We start from the raw sequence: 17,671 nt of genomic DNA, 5'->3' as shown, positions 1-17,671 counted from the left end.
CAGTGGCGGTCCCGTGATGCGTTCGAGCAGTACGTGGCAGGTTCACTCAGACAAGTCCTCCCTGCCCGGTTTCTGCCACCTACTCCCATCTAGACTTTTTTCTTTTTTTCCCATTAAATGCCTTTCACCTCCTCGCTTTCACTTTGGGGAGAGTGAACTACCAGACTCCCTCTCCAACTCGAACTACCCTAGGCCCAGTAACCAGCCGTCGCCGTCTAGTAAGAGGAGGGGAATCTATTAGCGCCTAGGCGAGTTGCGGCTCTGATTGGGTGTGAGATCCTGTCAATCTCCAGGCTTTTCCAATCAAAACCCGCTTCCGCCTAGCTTCCCGTTCTTCCATTGGCCTGAGTGCGAGGAAGGCGGAGGAAAAGGGTAAATCGAGCTCTCGCGGGAACAGCGCTTTGTCCTCAGTGCGCAGGTGCAAAGGCTCTTGGCTTGGGGCCCCGGGCAGGGGGCGGTCTTGAAGACGCGTCGTTTGGTTTGGCCTCAGTGACGGCGCTCTCTTTCTTCAACCGCTGGGCGGAAGGCGTTTGTTAGGGGCCCGGCCAAGAAAGAGGCCTTCGAGGTTCCCGATGGTGTCCATGACTTTCAAGCGGAGCCGCAGCGACCGGTTCTACAGCACCCGGTGCTGCGGCTGTTGCCATGTCCGCACCGGGACGATCATCCTGGGGACCTGGTACATGGTAAGGGCGGGCGAGGAGGGAGGGAAGGGGCCATGGTCGGGGGAGGATACGCTGGAGCGGGAAGCGGGAGGGACTCATATGCGAACGGGAGGATCCACTGGGAGGGGATAGGGCGGGAAGGCCTCGGAGACCTTTTTAGTGGCCTCTTAACTTTGAAGCGGGGAGACTTGTGTCTGGGAATCGGAGTGGGGGTGGGAGGGACCGGGGAAATTGTTGGGGTTTTTTTTTAGGCGAGAATGAGGAGAAAAGTGGGGTTGGGGAAGGCACAGGCGTTGCGGCCTGGGGTGGAGGGGGGCTGCGGGAGGAGAGAGCTCGACTTTGGTGTGGTCAGTTCTGGAAATGACCAGGCTGCGGGATCATTATGTGTGCTTCCGTGATCCGAAGGAACTGACCCCCACTTCCCCCCCGCCCCACCGTCCGTCAGTGCTTCCTGGGATTTATTTTTTTTTACCCCCTCTAAGGAAAGAATTAGGAGCGCACCTTCCGAGATGCAGCCTAGTTTTAAACATTATTGTTTTACCTGAAGGGAAGGCAAGAGATCCAGTTTAACACAGTTGTCTCTTGTTTCTGGAGCTTGTTACAGTGTGTTTGGGATGTAGGCAGACAGGTCTCTGTTGTGAGTCTGGAAATTCTCTTGGAGGTAATACCTTTGGCCAGGATTTACTTACTATCTACCTTTTTCCTAACGCAGTAGGTTTTCTCCTGCCCGCTGGTGAGACGCTTTTCACCACAGACCCATGCAGGGTTTTGAGACCTTTGTCTACAACCTGCTGTGTTTTGGTAACGTGCTAACGTTCCCGGCGGGGGCCAGGATTTGTGTAATTCTGTGTCGTAACCAGGTTGACAGTGTTACTGATGGGTGGTTCACTAATAATGCCTTTGTGATTCCTTAGCACCATCTCCACTACTATCTGTTTTCATTGAAGCTCATTTATGATTTGTAAATATGTGATTCCGTTTAGGTAGTCTGGGGTTATGATGACTTCACAGAAGTTTTGAAAAACTACTCATATTGTCGGCTTGGTCATCTTTGCTAATGACTTTGTGATTTAAAAAATTTTGTTTTTGTTTTGAGAGGTTGTGGTATTAGTGGTAATGCAGTTTCTGATAACTTTGTGAACTGCAAAAAAGGAAGAGCTTTATCATAGATTTTTTTTGTGTTTTTTTTGCTTTTCTCTGTTCTCATTTCTTCCAAACCCAGAGTTTCCATCGAAATTATTACTGTTTGGTAAGCAGCAGATGAGAATCATCTTCAGTTAGGCAGATACAGTTTCATGCCCACGCACAGGGGACCTGAACTCCACCTTATTCCTTATTTACATGTTGTTTTTTTTTTTTTACCATCTTGGTTCATTAATGAACTTGAATTACTTCATTAAAAACAAAACTTGAATGGGTAGTCTTGTTTGTTTTTAAGCTTATTTTAATATTTCCTCTACTTTTATCTTCAGAAACATTGCTATGATTATATCACCTTTCCCCACAAAGACCCTCACCCCTTTTGTATTTTAACTGATTTGTATACTGGACATGCATTATATTTCTAATTTTGTTCTTCATTTTTTTAAAGGATTGGGTCTTATGTTTCTTTTGTTTGTCCTTAGCTCTGCCTTCCCTAAATGAATAATTCAGATCTTTAGGGTCTTCAAGCCTCTTATTCAGCCCTCATCCCTGGAAGTTGACCTTCCCTTTTACTTAATTGAAAAAGAGTCCAGCAACCTGGGACTCTTCCATGCAAACTTAATCTTCCTGTTTCTTCTCAGATCCTTCCCTCCATTCACAGAACAAAGGATTTCTAACTCCTTGAAAAGAAAGTAAGCACCATCTCAGTTTCAGCCATCTGAATGTAATTGGCTGTGTTTCTTTCCAAGGCAGGTATTTTTTTTGATGCTGTGGACTCAGTTCATAAAAAAGAAAGAAATAGCAAGCAAAAGTGGGAGTTATAAACCATGAAACTCAAAGTGCAGAGAGAAGGATTTTAGTAAGGGCATTTATTCTCTCAAAATAGGGAACAGGGAGTTTTACATCTGTTTCCCACTGGAAGGACTTGATGTGAAAACATTTTGCATGGAGCTCCGTTTTTCCGTGCTTTAGTTTCATGAAAAGATGCCATAAACTATTCTTTCTTTGCATGAATTTTTCTAGTTCATGGAATATAATATGCTGCTTACATCAGTTCATCTGCTTTAAGAGATATGTTGCTCATCTACAGTGCAAATGGCTGTGGTGCACATACGAAACTACAGGGATGTGTGTGATTCATCTTTTGTCTTCCTATCAGCTGCTACACAGAGGCTCTCAAGTGTTTTCTTGTCTTGATTGTGGCATCTGCCCTTAAGATACTGATGGCATTGCAGTGAAGTTTGGAGGAAAGATCTGAAAGTGCAGTGTCAAGGAACGAGAAGCTAATCAGTAATAACAGATTCAAATTAGGTTAAGGATTGGAAAAGGCCGTTGGTTTTGTTGATTATAGTATTGCTGGTGACGTTCAAAACTGTGGCTTCGGGATCCTGGCAACGTAAAGACATAATTTCTTCCTAGCTGGGGAGACAACATTTAAAAACCAAGACCACCAAGACACAAAGAGGACTTGTCCAAACAGAGCACTTTTTTTTTTTTTTTTTCCAGAAGCTTCTTTACTAAGAGAAATGATATGGGAGTGAGTGAAATCCAAGTACCTTTACTCTTCTTCCTGTATTCCAGGTGGGAGAATATTTATGATTCTCCTTGAGGTTGCCCTGTGCTGTTTAGAACCTGGGGGTGCAGTCCTCAAGCTCCTGCTGGTTGCAGATGCTGTGGCAATAACTTTCTATTGGATACAGTGTCACTGCTTTCTAGCATCTGCTGCTGCTGAGGTCATGTTAGGTGATTGCACACTGTGTGCCAAAGCGTAAATTGTGTGGTAGTAAATAGTGCAGAAGACACTGAGAAGCCAGAGCCAGTTACTATATGTACTAGCCCTGAAGTGCAAGCCTTTGGCATTTAGATTTAAAGAAGCATGTCTGGCTTAATACCTAGTTTAAATAATAGGGAATTTCAGAATGAGTTCCAGATTAAAGTCTGACATTCATAAATTGTTTTTTCTATCATTTAGTGAAAAATTTGAAGCCAGATGATTTTTAAACATTTTCTTAGGTTGGAAAAGGCCATTGGTTTTGTTGATTATAGTATTGTTGGTGATGTTCAAAAGTGTGGCTTTGGGATCCTGGCAATCTAAGGAGACAGAAGTTCAAATGTTTATTGAATGGTTGAAAATGAGCTTTAAAGTCTACAGCAGCAGTGTCCTCCTTCATGGTTGATGGTGTACTACAAGAAGGCATTTAGAGCGCTGGTTAAAACTGTAGGTCTTGGAAAGGTGTAATAATATATGGCTAATTTTTTATGAATGTCTTCACCATAAACAGTCTAAAAGTGAGTTAGCTAGGGAAGAAGTGAAGACAGGCTCCTCAAGCTGTATTCCTTCCCAGTCCTCACTCCTGACTCCTTTAAATCAGTATGGTTTATTTATATTTCAGAGTTAGTATGTTTCCCTAAACACTTTTAAAAAACTTCATCGACAGAAATCTCAAATATACAAAAATAGTGAAATAGTATAAAAGCCTTACTGTTACTTATACAACTTCAACTACTAACAGCCATTTTGCCAATTCCAGTTAGTTTTGTAATAGTTCAGTTTTCTTGGCGAAGCTTCCTTGCTTCCCAGCCAGAAGAAGCTGGTTTCCTCACTGTTTATTTGGAAGAATTACTGCATACCTCTTGTGTGTACTTATTAAAAATACTAATTACACATTTGAATTTTTCTCCCTACAACATGATATCCTCTTTGAGGGAGAAAGATGCTATGCCATTCTCTATAAAATGTGTGTGTAATAGTAACTTATTACAGCGTTTGAAGTATTCATTAGACTATTGTTAAATGAATTGTCTCCTCCAAAAATAGTAGGAATATCTCATTTGTAACTGCACAAAAGGGTAAACAACTGTATGTGTACATTTAACTACATATACATTTAACAGCGTTTTTAAAGACAGTCAGTTTTGGTCTTTATCTGATGACAGCTGTCTGCTGACTTGCCTGAGACCCTTATCAAGATGCCCTAAGACATTGTTCTAATTCTAGTCTGAGCAGAAGTTGGGTTGTGGCAGAATATGCTATGGGAAAACTAAAGAATAAGGATTAAAAAAAATAAACGAAAACCAGTCCTCAGGAATCTTCTAGGATGGGTGTGGCTATGAAATGAGAAGCAAAGAGGAATTACTCTCCTGAGGCTGAGTGAGTGCTTCCAAGGATCTGATCCTGTTCCTTTGAAACAATTGAAATGTGACACGTCTGTTCTTTGTTATTGTTTGTTTACTTATATGAAGTGTGCAAAAGGCTTATAACGCAAACCATACTGTTTATCCCAGTAAATGCAGTACCCCTTCTGCATGGATGTGTCCATTGCCCAGGCTGTTGACATATGTGCATATTTGCTGCATTCTGTACCTCCCATGTGACTAGCTTTAGAAGTCAATCATTATTTTAATTACATTTTTGCTAATTTTCTTTCCTGAATGCAGTAAAAGGGAAAAATGAATCAGGAATAAATACGCTGGAGTTGTTTGTATGTGGTTACTTTCTTCAGATTTTGTATTACAAGGTCACAAAGTTAATCTTATGTATGTTTGAAAAGTGCTGCATGGAACTTAGAAATACCAATGGTAATCAAAAGTAAATAGAATGGAGTCTATGAGCATACGATAGGTGCTCAGGGGCGAAGACAAGATCACAGGATGAGTTTTCCAGATGAGTGCTTTAAAATGTTACATTGAGGTGCTAATGAAATACAATTAATCAGTGAAGAGTTGAAAAATCATTTGAGCTTGTAATGAAATAGTGCTGAAATTTATCATTTCCTTGCTTCTTTTGATTAGACGTGTGATTTATTTTGTTTAATATTCAGAGAATGACTCACAATGAAAAGAATCTTGAAGTGGCACTAATACTAGAAGATAATAGTGGGTGAGTCTGTGACTTACCCATGAAAGAGAAGAAAAGATTTTTATAAATCCTATATGTGATGCAAATATTTAAGAAAGGAAAAATCAACTCCTGAATATTTTTTGATGTGTCATTTCCTTCATTTAGTAATTGAGTTTGCATGTTATTTTTCACATAAATATTTTTCTTTCCTGTACAGAGCTTTTAAACTATGACAGTATTGTGCTTAGTAAAGAAGGGTTTGCTGAATTGATTTTGAACTGATTTCCGTGCACAGAATATACAGTGTCTTAGTAGAGATATCTGTTCAATAGTTAATTCACCTAATTGTATTAGCTCATAAACTACCTACCCTCTCCCAAAACCCCACTGCAATAAAAATGGGCAGTTAAAATATCTGCCATCAACTGGGGAGTCACCTTAAAAATATGAATTGTCTCTTATAAGATCTTTCAAGTGTTGAAGGATGAAATACCTTGCTTTTGAGCAGTGCAAGGAAAAGGCATGTATTTAGAGAGTAACAAACATTTTGTAGCCTTAGATAATGGTTTATTTTGGAAAGATCTCAAAACAAGAGTTGCTTAGGAATGGTTATAAGTGATCCTGTAGTAGTAAGAAGGAAGATGTTTTTAAAAGAACCAGAGTGTGTCCGAGCTCTATCCTGTTGGCACCTCAGTGAGCTTAACAAATGATATTTCACTTTGCTGAACCTTAGTTTAACTGTCAGCAAATGAGCATAAGTCATACTTTCTTCACAAGGTTGTTGTGAAGAGTAAAGTCAAATAATATATGTAAATTTACTTGATTTATACTGTATCTTTAGAAATCGCAATTGATTCCGAATTAGGTATTGTAACGTTTATCTTATTTAAAAAACTTGGGCTGCTTGTCTTCGAAAATGTGAAATGCCTTTAGGTGATAAAATTATTTATCATTCAGGGTGGACAGGAGAGAGCTCCATGATAGAGATTGTTTAAAACACTATTGATAAAGAAGCTCAGATGTCCCTTGAAAGTATCCCACGTTCACAAAGGGAAGGAAGGCAGATGCTGTGGACTTTAGATAGGGAAGCCTACTCCAGTTTTTAAATCATTAGCAGGGTTGTTTTGAGCACTTAAAGGAAGTGGTGCCTCTTGGGATAATTGTGGAATACACTAACAACTAGAGGCATAAAGAATTTCCTTTTAGAATTGGAGTTACACCCTGGTAGACTAGGAAAATTTACCAGGTACCGGTGATGGAATTTCAGCAAGATGTTTGACAAAGTCTCTAGATGTTACTTTGGACCAGATAAAGACTTTATTGAAAATCTGGATAATCACGATGGTGTGATCACTCATCTAGAGCCAGACATCTTGGAGTGTGAAGTCAAGTGGGCCTTAGAAAGCATCACTATGAACAAAGCTAGTGGAGGTGATGGAATTCCAGTGGAGCTGTTTCAAATCCTGAAAGATGATGCTGTGAAAGTGCTGCACTCCATATGCCAGCAAATTTGAAAAACTCAGCAGTGGCCACAAGACTGGAAAAGGTCAGTTTTCATTCCAGTCCCAAAGAAAGGCAATGCCAAAGAATGCTCAAACGACTGCACAGTTGCACTCATCTCACACGCTAGTAAAGTAATGCGCAGAATTCTCCAAGCCAGGCTTCAGGAATACATGAACCGTGAACTTCCTGATGTTCAAGCTGGCTTTAGAAAAGGCAGAGGAACCAGAGATCAAATTGCCAACATCCGCTGGATCATGGAAAAAGCAAGAGAGTTCCAGAAAAACATCTCTTTCTGCTTTATTGACTATGCCAAAGCCTTTGACTGTGTGGATGACAATAAACTGTGGAAAATTCTGAAAGAGATGGGAATACCAGACCACCTAACCTGCCTCTTGACAAATCTGTATGCAGACCAGGAAGCAACAGTTAGAACTGGACATGGAACAACAGACTGGTTCCCAATAGGAAAAGGAGTGTGTCAAGGCTGTATATTGTCACCCTGCTTATTTAACTTATATGCAGAGTACATCATGAGAAACGCTGGACTGGAAGAAACAAGCTGGAATCAAGATTCCTGGGAGAAATGTCAATAACCTCAGGTATGCAGATGACACCACCCTTACGGCAGAAAGTGAAGAGGAGCTAAAAAGCCTCTTGATGAAAGTGAGAGGAGAGTGAAAAAGTTGGCTTAAAGCTCAACATTCAGAAAACGAAGATCATGGCATCTGGTTCCATCACTTCATGGGAAATAGATGGGGAAACAGTAGAAACGGTGTCAGACTTTATTTTTTTGGGCTCCAAAATCACTGCAGATGGTGACTGCAGCCATGAAATTAAAAGACACTTGCTCCTTGGAAGAAAAGTTATGACCAACCTAGATAGTACATTCAAAAGCAGAGACATTACTTTGCTGACTAAGGTCCGTCTAGTCAAGGCTATGGTTTTTCCTGTGGTCATGTATGGATGTGAGAGTTGGACTGTGAAGAAGGCTGAGCACCGAAGAATTGATGCGTTTGAACTGTGGTGTTGGAGAAGACTCTTGAGGGTCCCTTGGACTGCAAGGAGATCCAACCGGTCCATTCTGAAGGAGATCAGCCCTGGGATTTCTTTGGAAGGAATGATGCTAAAGCTGAAGCTCCAGTACTTTGGCCACCTCATGCGAAGAGTTGACTCATTGGAAAAGACTCTGATGCTGGGAGGGATTGGGGGCAGGAGGAGAAGGGAACGACAGAGGATGAGATGGCTGGATGGCATTACGGACTCAATGGACGTGAGTTTGAGTGAACTACAGGAGTTGGTGATGGACAGGGAGGCCTGGCGTGCTGTGATTCATGGGGTCGCAAATAGTCGGACACGACTGAGCGACTGAACTGAACTGAGCAAAGTTGGCTTAAAACTCAACATTCAGTAAAATAAGACCATGGCATCCAGTCCCATCTCTTCATGGCAAATAGATGGGGAACATTGGAAACAGTGAGAGGCTTTATTTTGGGGGGCTCCAAAATCACTGCAGATGGTGACTGCAGTCATGAAACTAAAAGATGCTTGCTCCTTGGAAGAAAAGCTATGACCAACCTAGTAAACAGCATATTAAAAAGCAGGGACATTACTTTGCTGACAAAGGTCCATCTAGTCAAAGTTATGGTTTTTCCAGTAGTCATGTATGGATGTAAGAGTTGGAGTATAAAGAAAGCTGAGCGCCAAAGAATTGTTTTTGAACTGTGGTGTTGGAGAAGACTCTTGAGAGTCCCTTGGACTGCAGGGAGATCCAACCAGTCCATTATGGAGGAGATCAGCCCTGGGTATTCATCGGAAGGACTGATGCTGAAGCTGAAACTCCCAGTACTTTGGCCACCTGGTTTGAAGAACTGACTCACTGGCAAAGACCTGATGCTGGGAAAGATTGAAGGCAGGAGGGGAAGGGGAGGACAGACGATGAGATGGTTGGATGGCATCACTGACTTGATAGATGTGACTTTGAGCAAGCTTCGGGATTTTGTGATGGACAGGGAGGCCTGGCGTGCTGCAGTCCATGGGGTTGCAAAGAGTTGGACATGATTGAGCGACTAAACTGAACTGAGGTGTTAGAGGACCACTTATTCAGAAGGGATAACAAAATATCTCAAAGCATAAAGTTAAGACCAGCAGGCGGAAGTTAAGTGATGTAGTCAAAGTCTTTTTAAAAATTTGAGTGTAGCTCAAGAGGAAATAATTTCTTACTACTGTACAGGAGATACTGTGGAGAGGCCTTAGACTTACCTGATGGATCATTACATACCTAGACATGGAAATTATATTTATCTGATAGATCAGCTGCTTCAAATCCAGAAATTCTGAGATAGGAGTATGAATAAATACGTGACTCAAATGAGCAATTTGTGGTCTCTCATTTTTCATTGTTGTGCCTTTTTATTCTGTTTTATTAATATAGCATCCGTCCAGCATCTTTTCTATGAAATGATTAAGTTTATACTTTATGAAATATTTAACATATTCTTATAGTCATATTGTGTATTTTATCTCACAGGTAGTCCCATTTTGTGTCTTTATTACCTCAGGGAAGATGATAGTTAAATAGAAGACGTCTAAAGATTGTGTTGGGGACTGCTTCCTGATTAATAATATAGTTGATAAAATGTTGTCTTTCATAGGTGGTCAACCTGTTGATGGCAATTCTGCTGACTGTGGAGGTAACACACCCAAACTCAATGCCAGCTGTCAACATTCAGTATGAAGTCATTGGCAATTACTATTCGTCTGAGAGAATGGCTGGTATGTTTTTAGTTGAAACTTTCGCCTGCTAATCACACACACACACACACACACACACACACACACACACACACGTTAGGTAGAGGATTGATTGTTGTTATACAAGTGGACTGCTAGGAGATTTCTGAGAAATGTGCATTGTCTGCATTGAAATACTGTGGAAAGAGGAGGAGAGAAGAGATTAGAAGACTGAGTCTTTGAGGGTCAGCTGGTAAGTGTAGTAGAGGAGTTTTGCTCGTGGAACAGAATCCTACAGTAAAATATAGAATACGAATTATTTGAATATTTGGTGGTATCTTTTGCTCAGGGTCTCAATTCTTAATATATTTTTATTGTTTAGATGAAGAGTTGACATTGGACTTTAGAGTATTCCTAGAACATTCATGGAAATTACTTTTTTTAAATTATTTACTCCCAATAGTATTTTTATTATTTATCTTTCTCTAAAGTGCAAGTTTAATTTTATGTTAAAAATCATGTTAAAAATTTAATATTTGAATAGAAAATGATGCTGCAGACTTTTTAGTGTGAACAGTTTCTTCAGAAAAATGTTCTCAGTTCACATGTGTTTTATATTTAAATATTACAGGATCTTAATTTTATTTTTAGATTAGCTTTTGTCATAAACTGCACATTTTTACATTATGATCTTCTCTGGTCCATTAATGAAGTGGCTTTTTTTTTTAATGGTTATTAATTTAAATGATTATTGTCCTCAGGCCTAACCTATTTCTTACAGCAGGTAGAGCTCTGTGGCCATCCATAATACATTATAGTATGATGACACTAACACTTGTTCATATTGTGTTCTTTGAAGTGTTTTTGTTTTGTTTTTTACATGAGTATCCTAGTTTTACTTTCAAACATATATAATCTTTTAATTTTGTTGTCAAATTGATAACAGAAATACCAAGAATATATGGAAACATTCCTTCTGGCATTTGATTTTTTTTTTCTGAATAAATCTGTTTTTAATTAAAAACCAGAATAGAACAATAAACGTTAGCTTCTGATAATGATATTTTTTTGGCATTTATAAACTTTAACTCCAGGCTGTAAAATTTTACTGAATCTGCTAATGTCAGCATTTTCCTTTGTCATGTATATTGCTCTTAAAATTGAGTTGTAGAAAAGATTTATGGTTACTGAGATTCTTGTAGGTCTGTGCAGCTGGCTCTTTAGTCACAAGTTTATTGTGTGTTGGCTGGCTGTTGTCACTGCTGCAGAGAAAATCACATTATTCATTATATGTTTGTTGATCATATTCTACTGAAGCCCTCAGTTCAGTTCAGTCGCTCAGTCATGTCTGACTCTTTGCAACCCCATGGACTGCAGCACGCCAGGCTTCCCTGTCCATCACCAACTCCCGGAGCTTACTCAAAACTCATGTCCATCAAGTTGGTGATGCCATCCAACCATCTCATCCTCTGTTGTCCCCTTCTCCCGCCTTCAGTCTTTCCCAACATCAGGGTCTTTCAGATGAGTCAGTTCTTCATATCTAGTGGCCAAAGTATTGGAGTTTCAGCTTTAGCATCAGTCCTTCCAATGAATGTAAGCAAATATAAAAATACATTGTTCTCGGTAATCCAGTAGTTGGTATTTCTTGGAAGGTAAAATTTGACCTTCCACAGACCTGGTGTTGCAAAGGTAAGTTAATTTCTGATCACTGGCCTGATAACTAATTTATTTAAAAATGAAGTTTGTGATTAATTATTTTTAACCAGCCAAACAGGCTGTAACACTCAGTTTATACTAAGTAACTTCCACAGCATATGCAAGCTGTTTTTCAAACAGGAATTTATCATTACTTATACTTAGCTGGGAGATGGGTAAATACTTGGGAACTCCCAGAGGAGGTTCTGAATATGGTGCAAATCTGAGGTTCTTCTCTGGGCGTTGAGCCCCTCATGTTTTGCTTGCTTTATTGATTCACACCTCCTGGAGTATCCCTTGTTCCAGGCATTAAATGTGTTTTGCACCTACCACCCCATCTCTCCTCTGTTTCGCTATTTGTTGCTCCAGTGGAAGACCTTGAGCTTCACTTAAGTTATTTCAGTATTTCACGAAGTCTAAATCAACTTGTAGTCTTCCAGTAATGGGTTTTTGAAAGCTAGTTGTTTGAATTACACATTTTGCTTTCAAGTTTTTTTATATCTGGATTCTTCCCGTTGAGAGCCATTGTGTGGTGCAGCAGGGAAGTTCTTTAAGTCTTTAACATTTAGTTGTCCTGTATCCTCTAGGAAAATTTAGAGAGAGCTCTTCTTAGTTCAGTGCCAGCTACTGATACTGTTTGTACTGCCAAGTGACACAGTGATACATAACACTTCTCCAGTGTGTGAACACTGAGCAGGTAGTCTAATTATTCATCATTATTAGTGCCTTTCAGGTTCTTGATATTTAGCCAGAGCCGGAGAATCAGCTTTAGACACTTACAGTGCTAAGAAGCTTGCATCAGGTCAAGTGTGGGTACTTTTTGGTTTGTTTTGTTTGAGATCACATGAGCACTTTGTGAAAAAGTTTAGTGGACATGGATTAATGTAGAGAAAGGCAGCAACCCGAAGGCGGATTGAGGAACAGAGGAGAAAATAGACCTGGATGTAGCAGAGAAGGCACGGTGAAGGGATTCGGCGCAGGGAGTTTGGGTGTTGAGGTGGGAAAGGGACATTGAGGGAGAACTTTGACTTTGAGGTGATTTATTTTATCTTAAGCAAGGGGGGGCGTCTGTACAACTCCGTGTTTAAACAAATACCAGCCTTTTGCTCCAGTTGAACCCTGCTTATCTCACAAGACTCAACTTGTGTTATTTCATTTATATTTTTTCCCTGATGCTAAAGGCAAAACGACTTGTTTTTAGCTTCTGTTGTAGCACTTGCCACATTGCATTGTAATTATGTTTGCCCATATTCAAAACTTAGACCCTGGGCAGAGATCTGTCTCTGGCAGAGTACCAGGTTCACTTGCTGTCCGAAATGAGTGACCCTGAGTCGTAGCAGTTTAACAAATAAGAAAGAGCAAAGGCATGAATTTCTTAAGCTTCATTTCTTAATGACATTTTGTCAAAACTGCTTTTTGTTATATAAGTAGCTTAATTAGATTTTTGCTTCTGTTTTCATAGATAATGCCTGTGTTCTTTTTGCCGTCTCTGTTCTTATGTTTATAATCAGTTCAATGCTGGTATATGGAGCAATTTCTGTAAGTATTCTATACTTTTCTTCTGGAGTTTTGACTTTACTGCATGGCACTTAATCATTCCGTATATGTGATGTGATGTTGTGGTTATTTTTCCCTTCAGTATCAAGTGGGTTGGCTGATTCCGTTCTTCTGTTACCGGCTTTTTGACTTTGTTCTCAGCTGCCTGGTTGCTATCAGTTCTCTGACTTATTTGCCAAGAATCAAGGAATATCTGGATCAGTTAGTAAGTGTGTATGCTAATAAAACTTTAAAAAAATTTTTCATTTGTTGAAAATCAAAGTCAGCTTTTGGGTACTATTTCTATTTAATCTACTATGTTTTATTTTTTTTTTAAAGTGTTTTAAAGTAATTAGCATTACTACTGTTACTGACCATATTGAAACCAAAAAGATGAAAATAGAGTATCTTCTTAAACCATGTGGATAATTAAATATTAAAAGTCCCTAAAGATGGATATCATAGAACTTCAGGAGTAGTTCAACTTTTGAGTGTATGAAAAGTAAATAAATAATTGAACTGTGTTTGGCAATCATTGGAGTTGTACTCATTGGCACTCATTGGTACTGTCAAAGACAGTACCTTCTGTCTTTGCAGGCATCTGTAGCAAATATGTGAGTGCTTCCTATATTCTTCACTCTATTCTAGGCAAACTGTTGATGTATGGTGTATAAACATAACATCCTCCTCTTCAAGGAGCAAACCATGTATTTGGGGAATCAAGACATGAAGATCTTATTTGTAATAATAAACTAGGGCTGTCTCATGACAGCAGGAAGTGAGCAAAGGTTAATGCTATGGGATGGAGGGGTAGGGAACACTGTGGCCTGAAATAAGGTCTGGTGGATGGAGGTGTAGGATCCAGATAAATGAAAATTAATTTCAAAAATGCATCTTTTAGGTATATTATTGAAACCTGCTTTAGAGAGTCCATCTTGCATACTGCAAACTTACTGTTTGTTCATTCAAAAAAACATTTATTGATTGCTTCCTATGTGCACGGCACTCTGCTTGAGGGCTCTAAAACTCCCTTCTGCTCTGCCTATTTGTCCCTGCCTTTTTTTTATAGCCTGATTTTCCCTATAAAGATGACCTCTTGGCATTGGACTCCAGCTGCCTCCTGTTCATTGTTCTTGTGTTCTTTGCCTTGTTCATCATTTTTAAGGTGAGTTGCTGACTTAAGTATTTGGTGGGGAAGGGGGGCCATTTGGGCTGTGAGAGTGTCCTTGCAGACCTTGTTGCCATGTCTCCTCACAGCTCTCCTTATTCTAATGTGATAGAGAGAGCTCCCAGGGAATGTCTCCTGTTCTTTTCAGGTAGTGGTTGGAGATAACCAGGATTCTTCTCGTCTAGGAACATCATGTTTTTGGACATGGTTCATGGTTGGGATTGAAAATCTCTTAAAATTCTCAAAGTTCAGAAATAGAATTCCTTCTGCAGCATAGTGGTTCTCACACGTGAATTGGAATCCCAGACTTGGGTTTCTCTGTAAAAGCTTGCGACATTTAAGTGAGGGCACATAGGGAAAGCTCCTGGCCTGTACTTGGTCCAAGTGGATGCCGGTTCCCTTCTCTGTGGAGAAAATGTGGGGAGAGCATTATAAGACTTCTTAATTTTACAGCAGGTAAATTTAAATTAAAATTAAATTTATAAATTAAAAAATAAATAAAGTTAGTTGCTCAGTTTTGTCTGACTCTGTTCAACCCTATGGACTATAGCCCACCAGGCTCCTCTGTCCATGGAGTTTTTCAGACAAGAATACTGGAGTGGGTTGCCATTTCCTTCTCCAGGGGATTGTCCCAACCCAGGGACTGAGCCTGCATCTCTTATATCTTCTGCACTGGCGGGCGAGTTTTATGCCAGTAGAGCCACCTGGGAAGCCCTGAAAGAAGGAAAAGGCAACCGCTGCCAGTGGCTTCATGGTGCAGCCACATTAAAACTATAATTTTAAATACAGTTGAGTTTCGAGTATATGTAAGTTTTGTTTGTATTCCTTTAGGCTTATCTGATTAATTGTGTTTGGAACTGCTATAAATACATCAACAACAGAAACATGCCAGAGATTGCTGTGTACCCAGCCTTTGAGGCACCTCCACAGGTGAATGATCTTTTATGATATTAAAGCTTCACTAGTCATTATTGAGAATTCCCAAAAGAACCTGAACCTTGACTTTCTCTTCAATGCTGTAACTATGGTTTAGGGCACGAGTAGCTTAAATCTGCAAGTTTCAGCATTTCCCAGTTGGAATCCTGGGTATTTGGGCTGGAGACACTCTGTACTGCTCATCTCATTCCATCTGGCCAATGGTTTTGACTCATGATCAGTCTCCAAGTGTTGCATTTTGAGGGGGAGACCAGTCAGCGAACAGCCGTATGAGCGATGCCAGGCTCTTGGCTTCTGGAACTTCTGAGGGTAGGGTACCATCAGCTGAAGCTTGTGGTGTTTTCCAAAAACATTCATAGGATCCAAAGGGGAAGCTGACTTTCCCGTAGGGAGAAGAATGCAGTAGGTTCCATGAGTCTGTCGGGAGGCCTCCTTCTCAGACCCTCTAGTTGCTGCTGTACTGTCTTCCAGGCTTCCAGCATGTAGAGTATATATGGCCCATGTGGCGTCAGCCTGTCACGTTGGAGTCACTTAGCTTAAAAATGCCACTCTTTACCTAGGTACGCCCTTCACCTTAGAGCAGAAAATAGAAGTGCTTAATGCTTTGACTACAGATTCTGATAAAATACAACCTCATACTGGAGGGTTCCTGTAGCAGGGTTCAGCGGGCCCTTCGCTGAGATCCTCCATTCCTGAGGTGACTTGGCCTGGCTGCTTTATCAGTCACAGTGGAGCAAGGGGAGGGCAGTACATACTGCCTGTCAGGGTATCCTGGTGGCCTCAGGGTCTGTTCAGAAGCAGAATTGTCTCTGCCTTCCCTTCTTACCTTCCTCTTCTGTTACCCTCTCTAGTGATCTTGGATCAGACATATCATATCCCCTGCATGTAAAGCTCCAGGTTATTAGTTATCTCTACTCCCAAGAACTATAGTTGACCCTTGGATACCATGGCTTTTAACTAGAGAGTCCACTAACATGTAGATGTTTCTCAGTAGTAAATACTACAATACTACCCAGTCTGCATTTAGTCCATAGATGTGGAACCACAGATGCAGAGGGCTGACTGTGCAGTGTTGGCACGCCTAACGTTCTCATTACTCAAGGGTCGGGTATCCTGAAGAGTCAGGTGTACTTAGCTAACAGTTTCTTTAGCTCTCCTCTGTGGGTTGGTATACCCCTATTTAAGGTATTAAATCTGAAAACTGAATTATTAAGATAGAAATTTAAAGGAGAATTAAGTCCAATATAATTTTTTCTTGTCTCTCTTCAGTATGTTTTGCCAACCTATGAAATGGCAGTGAAGATGCCTGAGAAAGAACCACCACCTCCTTACATACCTGCCTGAAGAAATTCTGCCTTTTTTCAATAAACCCTATACCAGCTTTTTGTCTTGTTCATTTTACAGAATGCTGCAACACAGGGCTCGATACAAAGTACATTTTCCTTTGTTTAAGCATTTATTTTCAAACACTAACAAGCTTTTTGGATACCTATTAAAAGTCAGATTTTGTTGTTGTTGTTAAGTATGTTACATTTTAGTAGTTTTTGAAGACAATCTAGGTTAAGCAAGAGCAAAGTGCCATTGTTTGCCTTTGATTGGGGGTGGGTGGGAAAGGGGCATTCTCTACACATATTCTTTTTTAACTTTGCACTTTCTTTATATAATAGTTTGCATTTTGGTTATTTGCTGCCCTGGATACATTCAGGAAGAATGAATTAAATATTCAGGGTGAATGAGTCCAGTTTAAGATCTGAAGTTTTCAGCTATAAAAATACAAAAAATATATAACATTTTAACTTGACTGTGGAAGATGATGGTTGCATGTTTCTAATTTGTATGTGTTTCCATCTTTGAGATACGATGCTTTAATAAATCTCTTAAATATTTATTGTTGTTTTTAATCTATTACCCTTTCTTTGTTAAAACCCAACATTTTCCATTATAAGCAACTCAGACTGCCACAGATTTTTGGCACTTTGAGAACAGCCATAGCCAAGCTTGGTGGACCCAACCTGGCGTTGTTTTTCTCCTTGGAATGGGAATGGTGGACCGTTACGGCCTGTGATCACTACTTCATTCAAGGCACATTTGTCTTTTTGGGAAAGGACAGGCCTTAGATTTTATGTAGAGAACAGTCATAATATTAATCCTAATTATTGCCCCCAGGAAGGGAAAAACTATTAAGGGGTCATTTTCCAGTAGAGGGATATCTGTTGTTAGCTAATGTTAAATATCCTAGTAAATAGGCCAAAACTATTTGCCTTTAAAAGTTAATTTTTTCCCCCTCTGCTAGTGCTAGAGAAAAATTTTAGTAGGTTACTTAGTATGTTTGATTCTAAAATTCAGATAGAGATAACACTGAAAGATAAATGTTTAGCCCAGTTTTTTAAAATACGAAGCAACTTTGGGACTTACTTGGTAGTCCAGAGGATAAGACTCTTGAGCTCCCAGTGCAGG

General features: G+C 40.0%; 1 protein-coding gene across 1 annotated transcript; it reads left to right on the top strand.

Moving 5' to 3' along the window:
* Window positions 1-459: 459 nt before the first annotated feature.
* Window positions 460-16,806, top strand: LAPTM4A (lysosomal protein transmembrane 4 alpha). The gene is made up of 7 exons (XM_068970933.1): window positions 460-683; window positions 9,801-9,921; window positions 13,037-13,113; window positions 13,214-13,336; window positions 14,180-14,275; window positions 15,110-15,208; window positions 16,484-16,806. The coding sequence occupies exons 1-7, from the start codon at window positions 573-575 to the stop codon at window positions 16,556-16,558; spliced, it is 702 nt and encodes a 233-aa protein (XP_068827034.1). The 5' UTR covers window positions 460-572; the 3' UTR covers window positions 16,559-16,806.
* Window positions 16,807-17,671: the final 865 nt, after the last annotated feature.

Source organism: Capricornis sumatraensis, chromosome 1 (assembly GCF_032405125.1).
Source record: "Capricornis sumatraensis isolate serow.1 chromosome 1, serow.2, whole genome shotgun sequence".
Taxonomy (NCBI): domain Eukaryota; kingdom Metazoa; phylum Chordata; class Mammalia; order Artiodactyla; family Bovidae; genus Capricornis; species Capricornis sumatraensis.
Note: the sequence above shows the minus strand (reverse complement) of the source record. Positions and strands in the feature narration are given on the sequence as shown.